At 34.1% G+C, this 23,326-nt stretch overlaps 4 protein-coding genes across 4 annotated transcripts; 2 read left to right on the forward strand and 2 right to left on the reverse strand.

The window, feature by feature from the left end:
* Nucleotides 1-1,486: 1,486 nt before the first annotated feature.
* Nucleotides 1,487-5,248, reverse strand: LOC108337767 (cellulose synthase-like protein D4). Its single transcript, XM_052880578.1, has 5 exons — nt 4,791-5,248; nt 4,266-4,655; nt 3,375-4,179; nt 2,533-3,293; nt 1,487-2,459 (listed from the first exon to the last, which is right to left on the reverse strand). Exons 1-5 carry the CDS (start codon nt 5,246-5,248, stop codon nt 1,496-1,498), a joined length of 3,378 nt encoding a protein of 1,125 aa, XP_052736538.1. The 3' UTR covers nt 1,487-1,495.
* Nucleotides 5,249-11,831: 6,583 nt separating this feature from the next.
* On the forward strand, nt 11,832-16,704 carry LOC108338277 (conserved oligomeric Golgi complex subunit 5). The gene is made up of 3 exons (XM_017575060.2): nt 11,832-13,006; nt 14,256-14,729; nt 15,399-16,704. Exons 1-3 carry the CDS (start codon nt 11,921-11,923, stop codon nt 16,335-16,337), a joined length of 2,499 nt encoding a protein of 832 aa, XP_017430549.1. The 5' UTR covers nt 11,832-11,920; the 3' UTR covers nt 16,338-16,704.
* Nucleotides 16,705-17,046: 342 nt separating this feature from the next.
* Nucleotides 17,047-19,702, reverse strand: LOC108338087 (uncharacterized). Its single transcript, XM_017574783.2, has 2 exons — nt 19,575-19,702; nt 17,047-19,284 (listed from the first exon to the last, which is right to left on the reverse strand). Exons 1-2 carry the CDS (start codon nt 19,658-19,660, stop codon nt 17,376-17,378), a joined length of 1,995 nt encoding a protein of 664 aa, XP_017430272.1. The 5' UTR covers nt 19,661-19,702; the 3' UTR covers nt 17,047-17,375.
* Nucleotides 19,703-20,196: 494 nt separating this feature from the next.
* LOC108338090 (GTP-binding nuclear protein Ran-3) lies at nt 20,197-22,337 on the forward strand. Its single transcript, XM_017574786.2, has 8 exons — nt 20,197-20,355; nt 20,454-20,523; nt 20,656-20,712; nt 20,800-20,917; nt 21,227-21,316; nt 21,426-21,605; nt 21,699-21,776; nt 22,104-22,337. The coding sequence occupies exons 1-8, from the start codon at nt 20,353-20,355 to the stop codon at nt 22,171-22,173; spliced, it is 666 nt and encodes a 221-aa protein (XP_017430275.1). The 5' UTR covers nt 20,197-20,352; the 3' UTR covers nt 22,174-22,337.
* Nucleotides 22,338-23,326: the final 989 nt, after the last annotated feature.

The raw sequence follows: 23,326 nt of genomic DNA on the forward strand, positions 1-23,326 counted from the left end.
AGGGAGAGGAGAGAGAGAGGAGAGAGAAAAGGACCAACAACCTCAATCCAACATAACAGAGGGAGCTAAGCTAAGCACCAAATCTAGGCTTCCTCTGATGTCATGTCTGCTCACCAAACTGTCCTATTTGTGTGAAAAGGAAAAATCTTACGCAAATTTTGAAACTTGGCTTGGCACCATTCTACCATGCTTCCCCTTCTCATGCTAATTCAATTTGCTTTGGGTTTTGGTTTTTGGACATATCCCTAAAATATATAATAAATATTTTTCTTTTTTATAATTCTCTCATATCATAAAGCATTATGATGAAAAGGTGAATTCCTTACCAGCAATGGACCCATCTCAAATTTGGGTGAATATGAGAGAGGTGATTTTTTCAATGAGAGAAAATCACAAGCTCCACTAAAATATTAAGCATTTTCTTTCTTAGTAAGATTATGGGTTTTGAGGGCCGAAAAAAGCCACCAATGGAGAAAGAAATAGACACTTTGATTCCAAGCATATATTTTTTTTATTAAAGATAATCCAGACAAAACCTTTGCACTTTTCCACACCTTTTCAATATAATAATTACCATTTTGTATTGTATGTTATTACTCCAGTTTTAAATTACTATCTATTCAAACTGTTGTTAAAGTATTATTTTGTATCTACATTTGCAAGATCTTACTTCATGAACTCCAAATTCACAGTGAACAGATTTTCTATACTTTTATTTGTAGCTAATAAATATAAAATATTGAAATGTATAAAATTGACAATGAGAATTGAAAATGAGTTATTCAGTTGCGCCTTTTCACTCTAGGAAGTTGGTTTCATAGCGGGCCGAATATGTAATAGGCCTTTCTTATTTGGGTTTGCAAAACTGACCACTTATTATGGAAGCCCATTTCTGTAAGTAAAGTTATCATTTGCTGCTTCAAAAAAATACACAAAAACGTTTAGCAAGAAAATTATTATATTGAAATGAAATATTAATAGCACAAAATAGAGAAGTGATACATGTATTAACATCACAGAATTTATAACAATAATTTTCAACCAAATACAATAATGAAAATTTCGATATATACAAAAATAATTTTCACAATAGATTTTGTGAATTTTGAAATTTAATTAGACAATTTTAAAATTTTACCTTTCACAATTTGAATATTACATATGTAGATGTTTTAATCGAAAATAATAACTTTTAATGTTTTATGTAAGAAAATATAATTGAAAAGGCGAAATAAGTGAGATGGACATGAATTACATGAAGATGAATAAAAACTAATTGGTATAGTATTGTTTTCTTGCCATATACATGGACTCTAATTAACCTTTTTAAAATAATTCTAGAGCTAATTTTGTTTTCCTATTTATGTACGTAATAAGAAGGGACTAAATTACAGAGAAACACGAGGATTGTTACATATGTTAAAAAAAACTAAAAACACCTACATTGTTGCATGCATGCAGTATTATTATGATGCATCAGGCATACGTGGGTTTTTCATGGAAATTGAAAGTCTCCTCCAACACCTTGTCCATCGCCACCTTGGGGAGGATTAATGGCAACCCAAAGCAGAGAGAGTGTGATTGCAATGAGACCAGACCACACATAGACGATGGTGGGTGTCTTGCCTCTCCTCCCCATCAACCCTTTTGCAAAAGGGTAGAGATGAGCAAGCACCCAAAAACTGAAGAATGCTCCTCCGATGAACTTGCTCCATTGTGGGTTTGCACTGTAAATTGTTCTTGAAAACGACACTACAATGCCGATGATGTTCATCATAGCAATCACAATGGGTGGAACCATCAAGGAGCTCCATTTCACTATGTACAAATCTGCGTATATGTCTTCATCATCATCTCCTGCTGACTTAGTTGTCAGAGTGAAGGAAATCTCAATCCCTGCAAGCACCTTGAGGAGTCCTTGCACCACAGCAGCCAAGTGAGCACTGGTTCCAGAAATAAGCCAAAACTGTTCATTTCTCCACCATTGCTCTAACTCCACACCGGACCATCTAACCTCAAGAACAGCCAATGCCACCAAGCATACGGTGATGAGGAGCAGGTAGACTAAGAAGGCGATGCTGAGAGTTTGGACGATGAAGAATCCTGAGAATAGAGAGAGCGCCGGGAGGAAGCAATACACAACGAGAAATAGGGAGGTGAAGGGGTAGATTCCGACATTGAGGTATGCCAGACGTTGGAGAATCTTAAGGCGCTTACTGGCAAGGAAAGCGTTGTTCTTTGAGAAGAAGATTTCCACAGAGCCTGTGGCCCATCTCAGCACCTGGTGCAGTCGATCAGTCAGGTTAATCGGTGCTGATCCACGGAATGCATCTCGCTTTGTTATGCAGTATACTGAACGCCATCCGCGGTTGTGCATGCGGTACCCTGTCACCACATCTTCTGTCACAGACCCATAAATCCAACCCACTCTGTCTCCCCATTCTGTCTTGTCCTCGTACCTGTACATACAATTTCAGTAATTAAATGTCATGGTTTCATCGGAAGTGCAAACAAAGTTTGTCTGTTACGAACCAACAAGAAATGACAGATACAGCTTCGGCCACAGTAGTTGCATCCAGTGGCTGGCGAGGGGCCCTAAGGACACCGGGTGGGCGTCCATACTTGATCGCGGGGTGATCCGCTAAAGGACGACCTTGGAACTCTGCAACAGGTATGCTCTCAGACAACATGGTTGAATTACCAAACCTCTTAGGCAATAAGTTCACATCCAGATTTGAATCAAACTCGCTAGCATCCAAGGCCGGTGTTTCAGAGTCTTCACCATTCTTAACATCCTTCTTTTCGTCCATCTTGTCCACCATTGGAGGGTCGAATGCGTATAGAGCAAACCTCCTGAACATGCATCCGGTTCCCACGTACATCGGACCTTGAAGACCATCGAGGGCTCGCATGTTTCCGTCAAAAAACACGGTGTTGTGATTGGCATAACGATCTGAGGGGTCGATGCCTTCGAATCTCTGAGGAAACTGGATGTAGCATATGTCCTCGCCACCTCTATCCATCATGAAGCACATACCTTCTCTCACTGCCTTGCAGTTGTAGATGTAATGGTCACAGTCGAGGTTGAGAATGAACGGTCCGTTCGACAAAATTGCAGAAGCTCGAACCAATGCATTCATGGCACCGGCTTTCTTATTGTGATCGTAACCAGGACGTTTCTCTCGAGAAACATACACAAACATTGGCAGCCTTGTATCTACTTCGGAGAAGTCTACAATCTTGTCATCTGCACTTCCCAACAGTGGATCGGGACTCGGTGGCTTTAACATCACCTGTATTCAGCATTGCATGTACGTGGAAATTAAGCTAAACAATATGCAAATGGCAGTGTATCAAAATGAAATGTGTGGTACCTGAAGTATTCCTGCATGATCACCTTTAGAGTGTTCACTAGAAGGATTTGCCCAAGTACCAGGCCAGTGGGTGCCATCAGCCATCCATGTGGCTTTTAACACTTTGACAGTGTCGGTAGGGTCAGCCCCACTCTCCTTCATATGTTTCATCATCTTCATCTCCTCTCTCGCATTAAAGGCATCAGATCTTCTCCTGATGGAATCTGGAAGGCCATTTATCCGTACCTTGAATTCATCATACTCCCTCTTTACTCTCCTTCTGTCTTTCACAAAATCTGTTCTGCTTTTGTTCTTGGTGGGGTCAACTTTCAAGCTGAAGTAACTATCTGGATTTCTCGGCTCAATTTTGTGTTTTCGACAAAAGGGAACCCATAAATCGGCAAAACTAGCAGCCTCAGCCATGGCTTCAAAAGTCAACAGAGCACCTCCATCATCGGAAATGTAACATGCAAGCTTCTCGACAGGATAATCAACCGCTAATATAGAAAGAATGGTATTAGCAGTTGTAAGAGGTGGCTCCTTCTCAGGATCTGCAGTGGACACAAAGAGGTCCAGACCAGGTAGATCAGATCTCCCTGTTGGGTTTGATGGGGATGGACTATCAAACTTTTCAAAAAGCACAGCAAGATCAGTGGAACGATTCACAGGACATAGCTTGGGAACTTGATCTAGAATCCATGAAAAGCCAAACCATATCTCACAAGTAATTGACATGAGCCACAACCATATTGCATCATTATTTGGATGTGTCACTCTCCAGTGTAAAAAGAACCCCAACACTACTAATCGAACAGCAATAAGACACCTGTAGATAGATGCACATTCAATAATAATTATAGAGATCAGAGGGACATGGATTTTGGTTCATCACTATAAATCAATATAATTAACCTGTAAGGACTCATAATGCTTGACGGAATTGGTGTTATACGGCTCAAAGGTTTCCACGGCTTCTCGTGATCAAGCATTCCTGCCTTTACCGCTTCATCACCATCTTCATCGAACTCATCTTGAGGCCAATAAGCATTACCAACTCCGTAGGTACCATGAGTCTCGAACAACCACTTATTATGATCAAATTCTCCATTCTGATTTCTTTTCATAACCGACATGTTTGAATTTTTTGAACCGTTCGGTGCTGGTAATGATGCCAATGTCCCATTGGTAGGATAATCATGGAGGTCTTCCTCGTACTCCCCCACTTTATACGGCTCCTTGCAACCGGGACACAAACCAGATTCTTTTTGTGCATCTATGAAGCAGTCTCTACAAATCTTGAACCTATAAATACGAGTCATCATCATTAGTTTGTCTTAATTGCTCAATTATGTAATACGTCAAAAAGTAACACGTGCATGCATGCATGCATAATAATGAATCATGAATTTCCTAACGCACGTACATATACATACATACCTACACTCACATGGAGTGATATCGCTTCCTCTTTCATCCCTCATGACCCTGCCATCACAAATTGAACATGCAGAGCCTTTGGAGCCTGCCATTTGAGGATGAGTTACTTCAGAATCGATTACCTTATCCATAAGATGTGCTCTGGTTACACTGTTGAATCCCCCGGTGAATAAAGAATTGGAAACATACTGTTCTTCGGCTTTCATTGCAATAGATGTGTCCATGGGTTGATTGTCAGGGGTGGGAGGTATATGAACGGTGTAGTTCATATAATCCCCTGATAAGTCCGAGGACATGTCAATGTCATCTTTTGACAGACTCACGTATCTCCCACTTGAAGTTCTTCTTGCAAATTTAACAGATGGTCCACCGGAAGTACTTCCTACTTGAGGACCACCGGATAATCCTCCACTGTTTCGTAATGATTTCTTCGAAGGTTGCCTATTTAGTGAAGACATTGTTCTAAATTCCTATACCTTAAAATTACACCTATCTATAATGTAACAAATTTCATCAAATTAACAAAATCTAGCCCATTATCCATTTTTCATGGACAAATAACTCCATAATCATTCACCAAGAGAAACAACTATTAGATGCTAAACATGTTAATTACAGCTACAATTAAGGATAAGAATAAATTGAGATTTGTCAAAGTATAGAATGTCAGAAAAAAGGAAGAAGATTTATGGTGTTCAGACCAAGTCCATCAAACTATCCTATATTCGGCCTTCTCATTTCCGAAATTATAGAAATCTGTTGCTCTCTGTCTCTCTTCAATATATACAATGTTTGGTTTTACAATGTTTCTAATTATGTTCGATCTTCAAAACTTCCTATTTTAAGTCCTTCTTTTCGTTGAAATTTTATTTTAATTTTTTTTTGTTTATTTTTATACGATCCAAGTATTTATATAACATCAAAATCATTCAATCCTATGGAAAAATAATTACTTTTTTATGTTATGATTTCATTTATTGTAAGAACCTAACGTACCCAATTAGAGTTATCCTACTTAAATAAATTATTATAATTTATTTAATTTAATATAAAAGTATGACTTATTCTGTTCAAATCATGCTATAAAATTCAAAGAAAAAAATGGAAAATCTTATGAGAAACATATATGTACAGCCAAATTCTACAGGAATACAAACAACCTTTTATGGAACAGTCTTCCCAAAAGGTTTGTATGACATTATATTTTCCTTTTTTTTTTAAACCTATAAATTTACACTAGCCGTTATGCCATTGTAAATTGACATATACATGATTGGAGAAACCAAACAAACAAAAAAAGAATGTAGTTTGATAAACCAAACAAACAACCATTGGTTAGATTTCCAAAAAGAAAAAGGAAAACAGCTATTGCTAAATTTAATAAAATAACAAGTGGACATGAAGGGGCCACACCAAAAGTGATATAAGGAACCAATGAAATAATGTCAATTTTTTCAAGAGACTTTGAATGAGAAAAATGCTGAAAATACAAGTAAAAATGACTTGATAGATGAAGCATTGGACAAGGTAGAAATGTTATCCAACACATAACATGTATATCAGATACTGGTGTTTTTATGAAAACAACATTAATGTCATCTACTGCCACTTCTGATAACAACTAGTCAAATCTTCTTGTACTTTACAAGGAGAACAAAAGAGAATTATTCCATTCAATTATAATTTCAATGCAAAAGAAAATATACGTGAGATGGAAAGTGAATATATAATATGCAAGATACTGGATTTAATTTTAATGGATTATTCTTTTAATCTCTTTTATATTCAGTTAATTGTGTATTATTAATTTTAAACATACTTAAATAACTGTTTTTTTTAATTATTCATTCAATGACACGATGATATATAAGGAACGGATTGTAAATATGTTTGCACCCAAGTCAATTGAAATGAAACTCAGAAGATATTTCATGTAGATATTTTAAGATTTTCATGAAGAAAAAGACATTTCGGAAGTTTATTCTTTTCAACTATAGATATTTTATGAAAACATCACTATCTCGATATAATATATTTATTTACTAATTAACAGACAACGAGAATTTAGAAGAGTTAATAAAAATACTTTATGATTTTAATGGATTGTTTTAACTTGTTTCAATATATCTTTAATATGATTTATGAAAATAAGTTTTTTTTTATTTATTGCTATAAATTTCACAGTTATATTTATGACATAAACTATTACAGGAAATTTTGGTATGAGTTTCAAGTTAATGTCAAATTATAATCACATTAGGAGGTAATTCCAATTTAAGAATGATTTAATCCATGGTTTTAATTATTTTTTTGTTGATTTTTTTTATCAAAGAGAGACAATTAAAATAAACTAAGGTCATGTCTTGTCATGTATTTCATAATGCAGTGCACGACACCAACCGTGAAACATGTGCTCCACGCAACCTAAATAAATCCATCAATAAACTGTGAAATCGCTTATTCATCAACATGATATAAATAATATCTATGCAAATAAAAGTAAAAATTCTAGTAACAAAATTCTCATCAATTTATTTTTTCAGTTTTACTTAAATTAAATAATACATTCATAAAATAGTGTATGCTTTCTGTTCCAGTTTTACCTTGAAATACTGTTTGAAAAGGTATTAATTTGCAACTATTAAATTAAAATAAACTATTTTAATCATATTTTACTATTATAAGTAGAACGTGTTTTTTAATTTTAATCATGATTGAATATTTTTGTTATTATTACGTACTTATAAAATTTATATTTCTTATCTTATCTAAATGTTATCCCGTATTTGAGACGAAGATATATCAATTTTCTGGCATATCTATATTTCAAGATCACAACGGAAACTAAAAACGGGAAGAAAACCATGATTGAGACCAAAGCTTCAAAGAAGAAGAATTAAGAAATGTGAGAAAAGCAGAGTTTAATTTACTTACTTTTATAGATGGGACAGCAAAAACATCCTTGTCGTTGAAGCATCCCAAGCATCCCACCCTGTCCCAATATTCTATAAAATGTAAACCACTGCATATTCTCTGTATCCAACTAAAACAGAGAGAGTCAAAGTTTGATGGAAGAGAAGAGGAAGAACAAGTTATGGCTGAAGAAGGTGTCATGGCGGTTTCGGTGGAAACCTCAGAAGCTTCAAACGACCATTGTAGACACTGTCGTTTTCAAGATACTCTCTGTGGCTGAAGCTGTCGTGCTTGTCTCCACCCTCTGTTTCTTCTACCTCTGCTGTGGCTGCAACTTCTAATTCATGGTTCAGTCCAAAAGCTTCATTCTGTTTTACTTCTTTTGCTTCTTCTAATGAATATTTATAGGAACGATTAACAAAATATTATTATTATTATTATAATTTTTATTATTTCATTCATTGTTTATTGTTACTGTTTTACTTTAATTGTATTAACAGGTTTATGATCAATAACAGAATATGAACAGAAACTAAACTTTTCAGGAAATCCTTTTTGCTTTGTTATCTCACAGATTCAATCTTTTCTTTTTAACCAACTTAAAGTTTCTTCTTCTCAGAGTAGTAATTTCTTCTTCTCAAGAGGGCACTTTCTTCTTCAGACTTTTCTCTTGCTCTGTTTTATAATTTGAAGGGCTAAGTTTAACTCCAAATTTTTTTAATTTTTTACTAAAAATATTTTGTTTTATTTTATTAATAAAATTTTATATCCACGCATACATATTACTATTTTTTATTTCTGGATTTTAAGTTTTTAGTTTGAGATGAATAACATGAAGAACCTAACCTGTGTGTTCTGATGAACAAATCCCTCTACCATTATATTTTTCTAAGATAATAAATAGTAATTATGTCACTATCGTGTTTGATATATTGATATTATTATCTATTTATATTTATATGGTAATACTTAAAGATATTTCCATAATTACATTTGTAAGAAAATGTACAAATTCAGACGAGTTAGACCTAAAATACTTAGTTTATTATCCATAAATTATTTATTTAGAAAAATAAAAACACGAGACGGATCAATTATTCAAATATTGTAGTATTTCAGTAAATAAAGTTCAATTATAATTTATAAAAAGAAATATATCCAGTGATAGTATTCATTAGAGATTTTTGGAGTTAGATAAACAAGACTTTTAAGCATAAATATTATTTACACTTGTTTGTGTTGCATAGAATTATAAAAAAGCATTTTTAAAGTAGACAGAATAAAATAAAACTCTACAAGTAAAAAAAACACAGGAAAATTATAAAGATAATCGTTAGTTCATACTTATTTTATTCAAAAATAAGATTTTACTTTTGTGCACACAATTTTTATTTTTTATTTATAATATAGTTATAATCAAGTGATTTTTTTAACAATAACCCTTTCATTTTAATTAAAACTCAATTACAATTAATATCTGAAAAATAAATAATAAACTAAAATATATTTTTTAGATTATTTTTATAAGTTTAAATGTCAATAAATTTTATTTTTAATAGCTTAGTATATTTCACTTATAAAAGTTAAAGTAATTAATACAACGTAGATTGTTTGATGGATTTATAATGCAACATATGATGCAAATAAAATATATATATATATATATATATATATATATATAAACTAAAAGCATCTATAATAATTTATAAAATAAATTTATTACATTATTACATCAACATATTTTTATGTTATATTCTTACTTTAAATATAATACAAGTATAAAAAATACATATAATGTATATATATATATATATATATATATATATATATATATATATATATATATATATATATGTCAAATACTATGTAAATATAATAAATTCTAAAATAAAAAATATAAAGTAAATAATTTTAGTTTTGTTTTTCAAATTTAAGTTTAGGTTTTATATTAGTGTAATGATTTAAATGTTATTTAAAAGGTATATTATTTTTACTTAATCATAAAAGAGACATAATGGTTTATATGTGATATATTTATCTTCATTATATTTTCAACAGATGCAAAAATCTATATTTAGCCTTTTTTATTAGGTTTATTAACACTTCATCCTGTAATGAATATTGTTTATGTCCTAACTTTATTTTGTTATTTATATTTCTTTTATATTTGTCAATTGAATATAAAATTTATATTCTTCTCCTTACTTTATAATATTCATATTATAATTTTTGTTATATTTGAATATATCAATTTATTGTGTGATTATTTTTCCTGTATATTATTTGTTATTTATTGAAAATATATATGTAAATTATTATTTTACCTTGTGGTTTTAAATGTTATTTTACTTTCTTTTTTCTTAAAAAGATAATTAAACACGTATTAATTATATGAGTCTAAGAATATTATTAGAAAAGTTTATTCATGCACTAATTAAACGAATCTCTTCGTACATAAGACGAAACTGACAATATACATTACACAAGTTTGTTCATATATAAATTATATGAGTCTATCAATACATATTAGACGAGTCTGTCTATTCATTGATTAAACAAGTTTTGTAATACATATTAAACGAGTTTGTATAAACGTTGATCATATGACTTTGTCCGATTAAACGAGTCTAACAAGAGACACTAAAGTAATATGTTTATATACTAATTAGACAATTCTATCAATATACATTAAACAAATTATCTAAGTATATTAAAACACATAAAACTAGTTTGTTCGCTCTCTAATTAAATGAGTTTGACATACATATAATACAAGCCTCAATATACATTGATTAGACGAGTTTAGTTGTACACATTATACGAGTATATTCGTGTAATGATTAGACAAGTCTAGTAATATATATTTAACGACATACATACATCAAACAAGTCTTTCCATACATTAATTACGCAAATACAACATAGAAAAATTACATGAGTCTAATAATACTCATTAGATAAAACTGTTCATACGCTAATTAGACAATAATAACAAAAAATATTAGAAAAGTCATTTCATACGTTGATTAGACGAGTATAACAAAAAAATATAAAACAATTATATGGATATATTGATTAGATGAATAAAGCAAAACACATTATATGAGTTTGTCGATATATTAATTACACGATTCTAACAATACACATTAGACGGTTCACTCATATATTGATTATACGACTCAATCAGTATACACTAGACAAGTATTTTTACAAATAAAGATAAGTATGTTCATGCATTGATTAAATGAAACTTGCAATACACATTAATTTGAATATGTTCATACACTGATTATATGAGTATAACTAAAAACATTAAACAAGTTTAACCATATATATTAGAGGAGTATGTTCATATATTAATTAAACAGGTATAACAAAATATATTAGATAAGTCATTTCATATATTGAATAGATGTCTGAGTCCTTCAATACATTGAGTATATGAGTCTAAGAATACATATTAGACGGTTGTGTCTATACACTAATATAATGAATTTTGCAATACACATTAAAGGAGTTTGTAAATACATGGATTAAACAAGTCTAACAATATATATTATACGAGTTTATTCATTCACTTATTAGACGAGTCTATTAATACACATAAGACAATTTTATCCATTATCTAATTAGACAAACCTTACCATATACATTAGACTGATTTATTCATATACCGATTAAATTAATTTAACAATACACATTAGTCAAATTTTTTCATATACTGCTTAGACGGATTTAATAACATATATTGTTAATACATTAATTAGACAAATATTTTAATACACATTATATCACCTTATTCATAAACTAATTTATACTTTTATAAATTATACTTTATATATTTTTACATGTCCTTAATACTTGTAAACAGTAAATTTTGTAAATTTTATATTTTTACGTATGTTTATGTTTATTGGTATGATTCTTACAAAATTTACTATTTATATTTTTACAAACATATTAAATTTATAAATCTATAAATCATTTTAGCACTGATTCAACTTAAAATTTAATTATAGACTTAAAATATTTAATATTTTCTCCTTAAGATCTAACTTACTTTTAATAAACACGTCTATATATAAAATTACTATAAGTAAAAAAAATTTAGAAGGAATCAATTAAGAAGAAGTTATACCAAGAAAAGAGACAAACTAACTTCTTCATAGTGTGTGCAGTGTAGTGAACAAGAGGGCCTTCTTCACTCGCAAAACAAAATGGCAATGGCGTCACCAGCGGCGGCAAGGTCGCCGGTATCCGCCACCGCATCTCCTATGCAACGCCTCTCCACCTTCAAGAATCCCTCCACCGGCGCCGCAAGCGTTACCAACCCGACATCCTCGGCCCTCGACTCTCTCGCCTCGGATCCCATCTTCTCCGCCTTCTTATCCCCGTCCTTCTCCTCCACCTCATTTTCCTCCGCTGCCCTCTCCTCCGGCTCCCCGGCCTCCACCGCCGAGAAGCTCCACCACGCGATCCGCCTCCTCGAGAACCAGCTTCGCTCGGAGGTTCTCTCTCGGCACAACGACCTCCTCTCGCAGCTCTCGTCTCTCCACCACGCCGATCACGCTCTCTCCACCCTCCGATCCGCGCTATCCTCTCTCCAGTCCTCCGTCCGCCGCCTCCGTTCTGAGCTCTCCGACCCGCACCGCTCCGTCGCCGCCAAAACCGCCCAGCTCTCCAACCTCCACCTCACAACAGAGCTCCTCCAGCATTCCATCCGCGCCCTCCGCCTGTCCAAGAAACTCCGCGATCTCATGGCCACCGAGCCCGAAAAACTCGATCTCGCCAAGGCCGCGCAGCTGCACTACGAGATCTTGAGCCTGTGTGACGAGTACGACCTTGGCGGCATCGACGCCGTCGACGAAGAGCTTGATTGGGTTAGGAAGACCGGAGATTTGCTTCGGAGCGAGGCGATGAAGGTTCTGGAACGCGGAATGGAAGGGTTGAACCAGGCCGAGGTTGGAACAGGGTTGCAGGTTTTCTACAATCTCGGAGAATTGAAGGTCACTGTGGAGCAGGTGGTGAATAAGTACAAGGGTTTGGGTGCTAAGAGTGTGAGTGTGGCGTTGGATATGAAGGCTGTTACGGGTGGAATTGGATATGGTCCCGGTGGGATTAGAGGTTCTGGAACGCCCCACATTGGAGGAGGGGCTAAGGCTAGAGAGGCTCTGTGGCATAGGTTGGGGAATTGCATGGATCAGTTGCATTCTATAGCTGTTGCTGTGTGGCACTTGCAGAGGGTGCTCTCCAAGAAACGGGATCCATTTAGCCATGTTTTGTTGCTTGATGAGGTCATTCAGGTGAGGTACATTGGTTATTGTTTTTGCTGTATCGGAAGGAAATTATGTCGTTGCTTGGATTCATATATGCCCATCTGTATCCACGGCACTAACACTAGAAATGATTGTTTGTTCTCTGAATGCCAAAGTTTGATATGTTGATGATAGGTACTATTTTGTGATTCTTTGGTATAATCAATTTACCAATATAATATAGTTGTGTAGCAAACACCCTTGGCTTACACAATATGGTGAGCCAAATCTTTGTGTTTGAATTGAAGCTTGGAACTTGTAGAAATTGTTAGCTCAAACAGGTTGCTTTTCTTACATCTGATTTGGTCAGTATTGTATTCGGAAACAATTTTTGTGTGTGCTTCTCCGGCTAAAAGCAGCGGATTATGATATAAGTTTGAATTAAGTCAACAATTGTTAATTTCTGTATGTATATGTTCAGTTTTATTCTGAAGAAACTGACATGGCAAGATCGGTGAATATGTTGCACTGATGTAAGGCAATAACTTTATACTTCATTTTTTTTTTCTCTCAGTCAATAATTTTCTGTGAAATACAAATCGGTGCCAGTCTTCCAAATCTTTCCTATTTTTTGGTCTTCTGTTTCCCCTGCTATGCTGTAAAGTGAAGCATATGTTAACATATGCCAGGGGGTGACTATACTGTACTACCAATATATAACTTAAGAGGAAGTAAAGAGATCAAGCTTGATTAATTGATGTTTTTGTACTTCTGTACAATTATGTGAATATGCTTCCGGCTTTATGCAACAATATATTGTCAGAGACCTTCTCTCTTTAAATGACCTGTATAGGATGCAGGGTAGAGAAATGGTAAAATTACATGCCTGGGCATTATCGTCTGATGCATTAACCCCACTAAATGGATATGGATTGCATTGAATTGGATGAGATGAGATTTACTGGCAGTCTTTTCAAAATATACCCCTCTGTATGTATTCAGAGTGAAATAAGGTGATCAATATTTTAGATGTACAAATAAGGTGATTTGATTTTTTTTAATGAGGTATTTTATCCTAGGTTTGAAAATATTTGCTATCTTATACCATGTAAAAATAAACAGATCTAATGGACTTCCTAGTTCCTGGCGCTCAGTCTTCATTATTTATTTTACTTTACAGTATTGAGTTCTTACTGAGGAATATTGATCATACTTATTCCGGCTGATATTGTTCACACTTCCTAATTTTGTATTGGATATTTTTTCTCATTTTCTAATGGTGACTGCTGCTGCATAGGAAGGTGATCCCATGCTAACAGAACGTGTGTGGGAGGCCATTACTAAGGCGTTTGCAAGCCAAATGAAGTCTGCTTTCACCGCTTCAAGTTTTGTTAAAGAGATTTTTACAATGGGATATCCGAAACTTTACTCCATGATAGAGAATCTACTTGAAAGAATTTCACATGACACAGATGTTAAAGGAGTATTACCAGCTATCAATTCGTCTGGGAAGGAGCAGATAATTTCAGCTGTTGAAATATTCCAGAATGCATTTTTGGCTCATTGCTTGAGTCGCCTTTCAGACCTAGTGAATTCTGTATTTCCAATGTCTAGCCGTGGCAGTGTTCCCTCCAAGGAACAAATATCAAGGATTACAACACGCATTCAGGAAGAGATAGAAGCTGTTCAGGTGGATGCACGTTTAACTCTTCTAGTTTTGCGTGAAGTTGGCAAGGTTTTAATTCTTCTTGCAGAACGGTCTGAATACCAGGTAAACAGATATGACATTATTGTATCAAAGGTGTTGTATGCTGTTTGTTATATTTTTAAGCACTACATTAATTGGTTCAGAAAAGAATTTGATGCTGTCTAGCTCATGGGTTTTCAGGAAGGCCACCAACTTTAGCTGTTGCAAAACTTACATTTTTGGAATAAAGAATATCTTTACAAGGAAATTATGGGTACACAGGAAAAGGAAAATCAATTTGGCTGCATGCATATATTATACTAATATTAATGAATTGCTCACTGCATGGATATATTATATTGGTCTTGTGCTGTATCATATTCAATTTGTACTATTGTAGTTATCAGCAACCATTCAAGTACTGAACTTACATGCTCATTTTTCTTTTTTTGGTTAAATAATTTATAATTTGGCTAGACGTATGCAATATTTTGCTGATATTACTACCTGAAAGTGTTATCACTGGTCATGATATGGTGAGACGTAATGACTGATGATAGGTATTAAACTACCTAAAAAGTGCTGATGCTGTATGTTTTCTCTGCAGCTTAAAGACTCCTCTTCCCTTTCATCGTGTATGAGTCCTGCAATATTTAGAATTCGGAAGTTTATATTATTCAAGAGAAGGGATGAAGCCTACGATATAAGCAAAATTAATTACTAATACTTAAATCATTTTCATTGTTATGGCAGATATCCACTGGTCCTGAATCACGTCAAGTAAGTGGCCCCGCTACACCGGCACAGCTCAAGAACTTTACATTGTGTCAGCATCTTCAAGATGTTCATACACGAATATCATCCATGCTTAAAGGAATGCCTAGTATTGCTGCAGATGTGTTGTCTGCTTCATTAGGTGCATTATATGGTGTTGCCTGTGATTCTGTAACATCTTTATTCCAGGCAATGTTGGACCGTCTTGAGTCTTGCATACTGCAAATACATGATCAGAACTTTGGAGCGCATGGAATGGATGCTGCTATGGACAACAATGCATCACCTTATATGGAGGAGCTCCAGAAGTGTATTCTTCACTTTCGCAGTGAGTTTCTATCAAGGTTGTTGCCTTCAAGAAATTCTGTAGCTCCCGGAACAGAAAACATATCCACCAGGCTTGTCCAGAGTATGGCTTCACGGGTTCTAGTATTCTTCATCCGACATGCTTCCCTTGTCAGACCGCTTTCAGAATCAGGCAAGTTGAGGATGGCTAGGGATATGGCTGAATTGGAGCTAGCTGTGGGCCAAAATTTGTTCCCTGTTGAGCAACTTGGTGCACCATATCGAGCACTAAGAGCATTTCGTCCACTTATTTTCTTGGAAACTGCCCATCTTGCATCGTCTCCTCTTCTTCAAGATCTGCCACCGAATGTCATACTACATCATCTGTATACCCGTGCTCCTGAAGAATTGCAATCACCAATGCAAAGAAACAAACTAACTCCATTGCAGTATTCGTTGTGGCTAGATTCTCAATGGGAGGATCAAATCTGGAAGGGCATCAAAGCAACGCTTGATGATTATGCTACAAATGTAAGGAGCAGAGGAGATAAGGAGTTTAGCCCTGTTTATCCTCTCATGCTTCAACTGGGTTCCTCTTTGGTTGAAAAGGATCAGACTTCCTCAAAGTCTTGATACAGTAAATAATTTGTAGTCTAGCAAATTCAACCACATCAGCGACTTCCCATATGTGCTTCTTGAGAGTTCTTGAAAGGGTTTTGTTGTGGAAACACGATCAAGAGGCTGCCAGTTCTGCTAACAAGCATGAGGTACAAGCGTTCAAGTGATTTGTAGCTTTTTTTTTTCCTTTCCTTTTTTCATTTCTATTCTTCTTTGCTTTTTTTTTTTTTTATAAATGGAATTACTATTGTTGGTTAATCTCCATTTTCCTGATTAATTGTTGTTATATGCAATGTAGAGAAATATAGATTTTTGATGGAAGATAAAAACAAGTGCTGTTGTATACTCCTCGTGATTAATGGACATGTAATATATTCTTTTATCATTCTTTACCTAGGTTTGCGAATCTCTCCACCTATAGTCTAAACTATAACGATCTAAATATTTATCAATTTATTTTTCTGAATGGAGGCGATGAAAAAACACAGGACCAAGTAATGTAAGGATAAAGGATTGGATGGTGGTGAAGAACCTTCGAGCTTATTTTTCAACGAAAAATGCATTCTAACGATTTAAGATTATTAGACTGAGTTTTATTTCGCAACCAATGTTATGAGAAAGAAAAGACAGTTTTAGTAAGTGATATCAATTCAATCACATGCCATTCACCTTACAACAGAAAGAGGTTTCTTTAATTATTATCAGGAATTCTGTTCTCACGATGGAGTAAAATAAATTAATTGAAGTCCATTTCTTTCGTGACAGAAATCGATGTTGTTCCTAAATGACCCAAGGAATATCAAACTCCAGAAAGCTCAATTGTTGTGCCTTAGAGGAGCCAGTTAAAGGTTACAACAGGCCCAGTTGAGCAAATCTCCCATACTTCTACTTCTGTTTAAAAGCTTTAAAACATGACATATAAAGACTTCAAAGCAAATAAAATTAAGCACAGTGAAACTAAATCTTTTTAAAGTAATGTACATAATCCATTATCAACTTGGCTTTCCTTGTGCTACGTGCGAAGGACCTATGTTTTCCATGTCTTCTGCTGTTTCATTTCTTGCGAGTATACAGCTGAGAAATCCAATTGCTCACTCCAACACCAGTATCCTTCAAGCCAGATAATTGCGGTATCCAACTCTTCAAATCAGTACCTGAAATCTTGTCATTGCTATCCTGAGTTTCGCAGACAAATCCTACCTTTTCTCTAGTATTTCTATGACTCATGTCTGGTACAATAGAAGGCAGATTGAATAGATGAGATACTTGAGGTGTAGAAGAGTATAAAGATCTAAGTTGCCTGCTGACGTAGTCACTGCTGTTACTATACATGTGAGGAACCCATTTGCCCACTGCAAAACCAGCATCCTTCAAGCTAGAGAACTGAGGCATCCAACCCTTTAAACCTACACCAGTATTGTTTCCATCATTGCTCACTTGAGCTTTTCCAATATTACTGAGATTCATAGCAAGTGTAACAAAAGATGGATTTAATAAATGTGCTGTTTCCCAAAGAGTACTGCTGTATAAATGCCTAATGTGTTCCCTATCATGGATAGTTTGTACAAGTTCGGCATCACTTGGCCACCATTGTTCCAGGCCATGAGATGCAAGAAATTTCTGTTTTTCTTTGGAGACAACCAACAACTTTGCTCTAAGTTGCCGATCTGTAAGATCCTTTTTCTCTTCGATTGTATTTTCTCTTGTGCCACCATTCTTGTAAACATTCAGATAATAAACACATTCCACCACCCAAAAGCTAGCATCCATCAAGCGAGATAACTGAGATATCCAACCCTTCAAACCTACACCAAAAGTATTGTCTCCATCATTGCCGACTTGAGCTTTTCCACTAGATAGGGGCACATATTTAAGTGTATTCCAGACATAATCAGTCGTTTCTCTAATGTTGTTGATGTGACTCATGGAAAATGAAACAAAACGTGGATAAAGTAAAAGTATTACTAGTGAAGGTGTAGCAATGTTTAAAGACCTAAGTCGCTTGCTTATGAGTTTGCAATTATGGATATCCTGCTCAAGTTCTGCATCACTTGAAAACCACTGTTTCAGGCTATGCGCCTCAAGAAATTCCTGGTTTTTCTTTGAGACAACAAACAATTTCGCTACATTTTCTCCATCTGCAGGAACCATATTTTCGTTGTCTTTGATCTCTCTAGTTCCATCAGCATAAAAGTAAAGGCAACTGATATAGTCATTGCTGTTAATATACAAATGAGGAACCCTATTTCCAACACCAAAACAAGCATCCATCATACCTGATAACTGACGCATAAATCGTTTCACACTTATACCATAAGTCTTGTGTCCATCATTGCTAACTTGGACTTCATTACCTGACGCAAACATAGATTTAAGTCCATTCCAGACATACTCGGCCCCTCCTCCAATATATCCAATATTCATGGCTAGTGAAACAGAAGGTGGATTAAATAAATGTGCCTCCACATTAATCCCTTCTTTTGCTAGTTCCTTTCCCACCTGAAGACCAAATCCAGCCCCCAAGGAATGCCCTGCTATGCAAACGTTCCTCCTTCCATGCATATCAGAAACTGATCGCAGTGCCTCCAAAGTTTCTTTAAACCTGAAAGAGCCCTTCAAGCTTTCCCAAGCAGCAAAACGGATGTCATCTTCAATATCTCTTCGCCCTGTATGGCTTCTGAGTAATGTTCCTCTGAGTGCCAAAACAGCTTTAGGTGCACCATTTGGTCTAATTGGTATAAAATCAGACAATGCTGCAGATCTATCCCATTCAAATATTGCACCAAAAATAGATCCGTCCCTTTTATCAATCAATTTATGGGTGAGCTTGTACTTCAAGGGCATCCACCAACTTGGAGCAAGAGCATTTTCCTGTGTTCTGTTCTCCTGTCTATCAAGTTCAAGCATGTAAACTGCCTTTACAAGGCTAGCCATGGCCATTCGTTTATAATCTGAATCCTTCCTGCATGGCACAAAATAATCATTAGCAACATCCACGCACATAATATCAGTCTTTGTCCCAAAAACATAAATCCTCAATTAGTTATCTCTCATTTTATGAAAATGTGTCGTGTGTGATTCCTGTTTCGATAAATGAATTTTTTTGTAAAAGATAAGACCAGGTGTAATACATTTTATAATTGAAGGACCAGGATATGAATATTGTCAAAAAAAAAAAAAAACCCACGTGCCGTTAATGTAGAGAGATTCAACACACACATGGTGAAAGATTAAACTAATCTGAGAACTGACCAGCAAGAATTGATATGGTCCCTCCAAGTGAATCTTGGAGGGCCAGTTGGGCTGTCATCAAGCTGGGTTTCAGGTGGAACCGCCATCACGGTGTGCCGATGAGTCCGAATTGCTGTGTACAAGATGGTTGAGAATCAACACGAAAGTACGATCACTACCACTTCAGTGAAATTATATCAATTATTGTAGTGAAAGGGTTAAATATGGAAATTCATTTAATCTCTTTTGATATATTTTTATTTTAAAATTTTAAAAATAATAAATATAGCACACAATCTTTAATATGTGAAAAAATATTATATTTATTTATTTTTATGACTTAAAAACCAAAATATATCATGATTTAAAATAGATTAATTGTAGTATATCATAATTTAAAAATAGAAATAATAATAAATTTCAATTTCACTTGAAGAAGATGTTTAACCTTGTGAAATGCAACTGTTGGATAAAAGTATATATTAAAGGTTGAAAATCAAAAGTAAAAAATTATAACACATTTCGCGTATCTTTTATATTTTCAAAAACATTAAATTCTTAAGAATCCTAACAGAAGCTTTATCTGTGTTTTCTGCTGCTACATGAGATTGAATCCGTAATTTAATCCAAGGGTGGAAAATGCTGCGTCATGTTGACGCTCTTACATCTATCTATAAATAAGCTTGAAAACCCTTCCTCTAAATAAACCCTCGCTCCGTCTCTCATTTCGAACCCCTTCTCCTCACCGCCTCAGAACGACACAGTACTAGTGTCCACACCAACAAACCCTCTCTCCGTCATGGTACGCTCTTTTTTTTTTTTTCTTTTTTTCTGACAAAATCACATGTTTTTCAAAATTTCCTTTATTTTTTGATTCAAATTGGATCTGTCATTTTTCAGGCTTTGCCCAATCAGCAAACTGTTGATTACCCAAGTTTCAAACTCGTAATTGTTGGCGACGGTGGCACAGGTACGATTTTATTCTTTTTATCTCACTTTTGTTTTCGCCGATTGGCTTATGTTTTCAGTTATTAGAAGTTATTCTATTGTAGCGATCTTTGTTATACCTTGGCTATGAGCTTATTTGTGGCGAAATTTGCAGGAAAGACAACCTTTGTGAAAAGGCATCTTACTGGGGAATTCGAGAAGAAATACGAACGTTAGATTCGTTTATAATTGAATTATGGTTAATGTTATGTGTCACGTTAAGCTTATTGCTTATCTCGATTTTTCTTGTCTATAACAGCGACAATCGGTGTGGAGGTTCACCCATTGGATTTTTTCACTAACTGTGGAAAGATTCGATTCTACTGCTGGGATACGGCTGGACAGGAGAAGTTTGGTGGCCTCAGAGATGGATACTAGTAAGCCATTTGGTCTCAAATTTGTGTGAACAAACCGTGGATACTGTTAGGACACTTAACTTTTCTTTTCGATCGCCACTTCTGCATACGTTTTGATTGTATACTCTGTCTCAGTTGGCGTTGTTGCTTGTAGTTACTTGCATTTGTAGTTTTTTATTTCTTTTAGGTTTAATGTGTTTAGATGTACGGAATCTCAGTACTACAACGAGGTTTTTAAGTTGTTCCATTAGAAGTGCCTCTAAGTTTTTATTGAATTCTTCAGTTATGCAAACTCCTAATGCTTGTGTTAAACGGTGTCTTGCGTTGCAGTATTCATGGGCAATGTGCGATTATCATGTTTGATGTTACTGCTCGATTAACCTACAAAAATGTCCCCACCTGGCATCGTGATCTTTGCAGGTTCGTAAACGAAGTCCTCTAAACCATTTTGAATGTATTGTATCTATTTTTTTTGGAATTGTGTGGTTAATTTGACACCTTGGGATTTCTGCCTAAAATGATTTTTCAGGGTCTGTGAAAACATCCCAATTGTTCTCTGCGGTAACAAGGTTGATGTCAAGAACAGGCAGGTGAAGGCAAAACAGGTTACTTTCCACAGGAAGAAGAATTTGCAGTACTACGAGATCTCAGCTAAGAGTAACTACAACTTTGAGAAGCCATTTTTGTATCTTGCTCGTAAACTTGCAGGGTAGAGCCACTGAACCTTTTCACTTCATAATTTCTATTTATTTGCATTTTAAAATGCGTATCGACTTGTATGCTGCCTCTGTCATTTTTTCAGTGATCCTAACTTGCACTTCGTAGAATCTCCTGCATTGGCTCCACCTGAAGTTCAAATTGATTTAGCTGCACAACAACAGTAAGCCCATCTGTCATGACCTATATCGTTTTTCCGATTCCATCACCCTTTTACTTGATTTACTTTTTATGATTGCCAATTTGCGTGGAGTTAAAAATGCTTTATAAAAGTGGATTGTAAAAAGTGAGGAAAATTGTAGTAAAAAGTCAGTCCTATAATGTTAAGTTCAATTAATCATGGGGCATGGGAATTGTTCGTTTCCCATACTCCACAAATGCATTGCTTGATTCATGAAGGTCTTTGTAACGTATTTGTATTGTTCTCATTTGATATAATTGTTTCTTTGATCTTAAATTTCTTAAATTTATGTATTGGTGACTTTTGCAGGCATGAAGCTGAACTTGCTGCAGCTGCCAGTCAGCCCCTTCCTGACGATGACGATGACGCCTTTGAGTAGAGAAAATAGTGTAGTGTGTTTATGGAATGTCATTCTTATTGTTGTTTTTGTATGCTACTGAAGTGATTTTGGGGTTGTAGTGTTGACATTTTTGGATTTGAATTCGATATCTGAATTCAGTTATCATCCGAGATCTGTTGCTTAAATTTAATCTCTTTTTACTATATCGTGGGTCTTTCACAATGATGTGGATTGAATGTTTCATACAATTTTTTTTTAATTTAAAAAAATGTTCAAGTGCCAATTGAGTGTAATAATATTTCACGTGACAGTCCTTATATTCGATATTTTTGTAATTCAGTTTTTTAAATGGATCAATTTTATTTTAAGTTTTATATAAATATTAAATATTGGTGTAATGCAACTTTTTGATAAAAGTATATTATTTATTATTTAAATTTAAAAAATCAAAACTAAAAATTTACAACACATTTTTTCTTATATCTTTTATATTTTCAAAATCCTTAAAATCTTAAAAAACATAACAGCAACTTTATCTGTTCTTTCACAATAATAATATATTATATTAAGACAATAATAATTATAAAAATATGTAAGCCCTCAATAACCATCTTTTATTGTTTTTTATAAGTTTTAATTATAATTATTTATTGTAAGTTAATAATATGATTTTTAATAATTTTAATTTTTAAAAGTTAAAATATTATTTAATAATATTTGAATAATTTAAATGTTTAACATATTTTTATTTATTAATATTTTATTAAATAGGTGAATATTTTAATTATAGAAAAAATAATTATTATAGATTGGAAGAATAATCATTATTAAGTTAGTTAATCTACTTAATTCATTAATTCATAATGAGTTAGTTATAAAATTGATTTATATTAATTCATAATGAATCGATTTATAGAATAGGTTGAGTTGATTTATGTGTATGATCTTGCGAGTCAAATTGGCACATTTTGATACTTTAAATTTCTGTGGTGAAATTAATTAATTAAACACGTTTTATTATTATTAATTTCAAGATTATATTAATTTCTACTTTACCTATTATAGGCTTATGTCTTTTATTTTTTAATTAATTTAAATTAAAAGAAATAAATATATTTGTAAAATTTATTATGAGTCTCGTACTTTTATTTTCACTCTTATTCAAGTAACAATAACCAACTTCCAATAATTA

This window comes from Vigna angularis, chromosome 7 (assembly GCF_016808095.1).
Source record: "Vigna angularis cultivar LongXiaoDou No.4 chromosome 7, ASM1680809v1, whole genome shotgun sequence".
Classification (NCBI taxonomy): domain Eukaryota; kingdom Viridiplantae; phylum Streptophyta; class Magnoliopsida; order Fabales; family Fabaceae; genus Vigna; species Vigna angularis.

Bases quoted from the DNA above. Each gene is read 5' to 3' on its own strand.
- LOC108337767 (XM_052880578.1), bottom strand. From the start codon at position 5,248: ATGTCTTCACTAAATAGGCAACCTTCGAAGAAATCATTACGAAACAGT. The intron at 4,656-4,790 runs GTATGTATGTAT...TCGTATTTATAG, and splicing joins ATCACTCCATGTGAGTGTAG to GTTCAAGATTTGTAGAGACT. The intron at 2,460-2,532 runs GTTCGTAACAGA...TTGTATGTACAG, and splicing joins GTATCTGTCATTTCTTGTTG to GTACGAGGACAAGACAGAAT.
- LOC108338277 (XM_017575060.2), top strand. From the start codon at position 11,921: ATGGCAATGGCGTCACCAGCGGCGGCAAGGTCGCCGGTATCCGCCACC. The intron at 13,007-14,255 runs GTGAGGTACATT...GCTGCTGCATAG, and splicing joins TGCTTGATGAGGTCATTCAG to GAAGGTGATCCCATGCTAAC. The intron at 14,730-15,398 runs GTAAACAGATAT...TTGTTATGGCAG, and splicing joins CAGAACGGTCTGAATACCAG to ATATCCACTGGTCCTGAATC.
- LOC108338087 (XM_017574783.2), bottom strand. From the start codon at position 19,660: ATGGCGGTTCCACCTGAAACCCAGCTTGATGACAGCCCAACTGGCCCT. The intron at 19,285-19,574 runs GTCAGTTCTCAG...TGTGCCATGCAG, and splicing joins GACCATATCAATTCTTGCTG to GAAGGATTCAGATTATAAAC.
- LOC108338090 (XM_017574786.2), top strand. The intron at 20,918-21,226 runs GTAAGCCATTTG...CTTGCGTTGCAG, and splicing joins GGCCTCAGAGATGGATACTA to TATTCATGGGCAATGTGCGA. The intron at 21,317-21,425 runs GTTCGTAAACGA...ATGATTTTTCAG, and splicing joins TGGCATCGTGATCTTTGCAG to GGTCTGTGAAAACATCCCAA.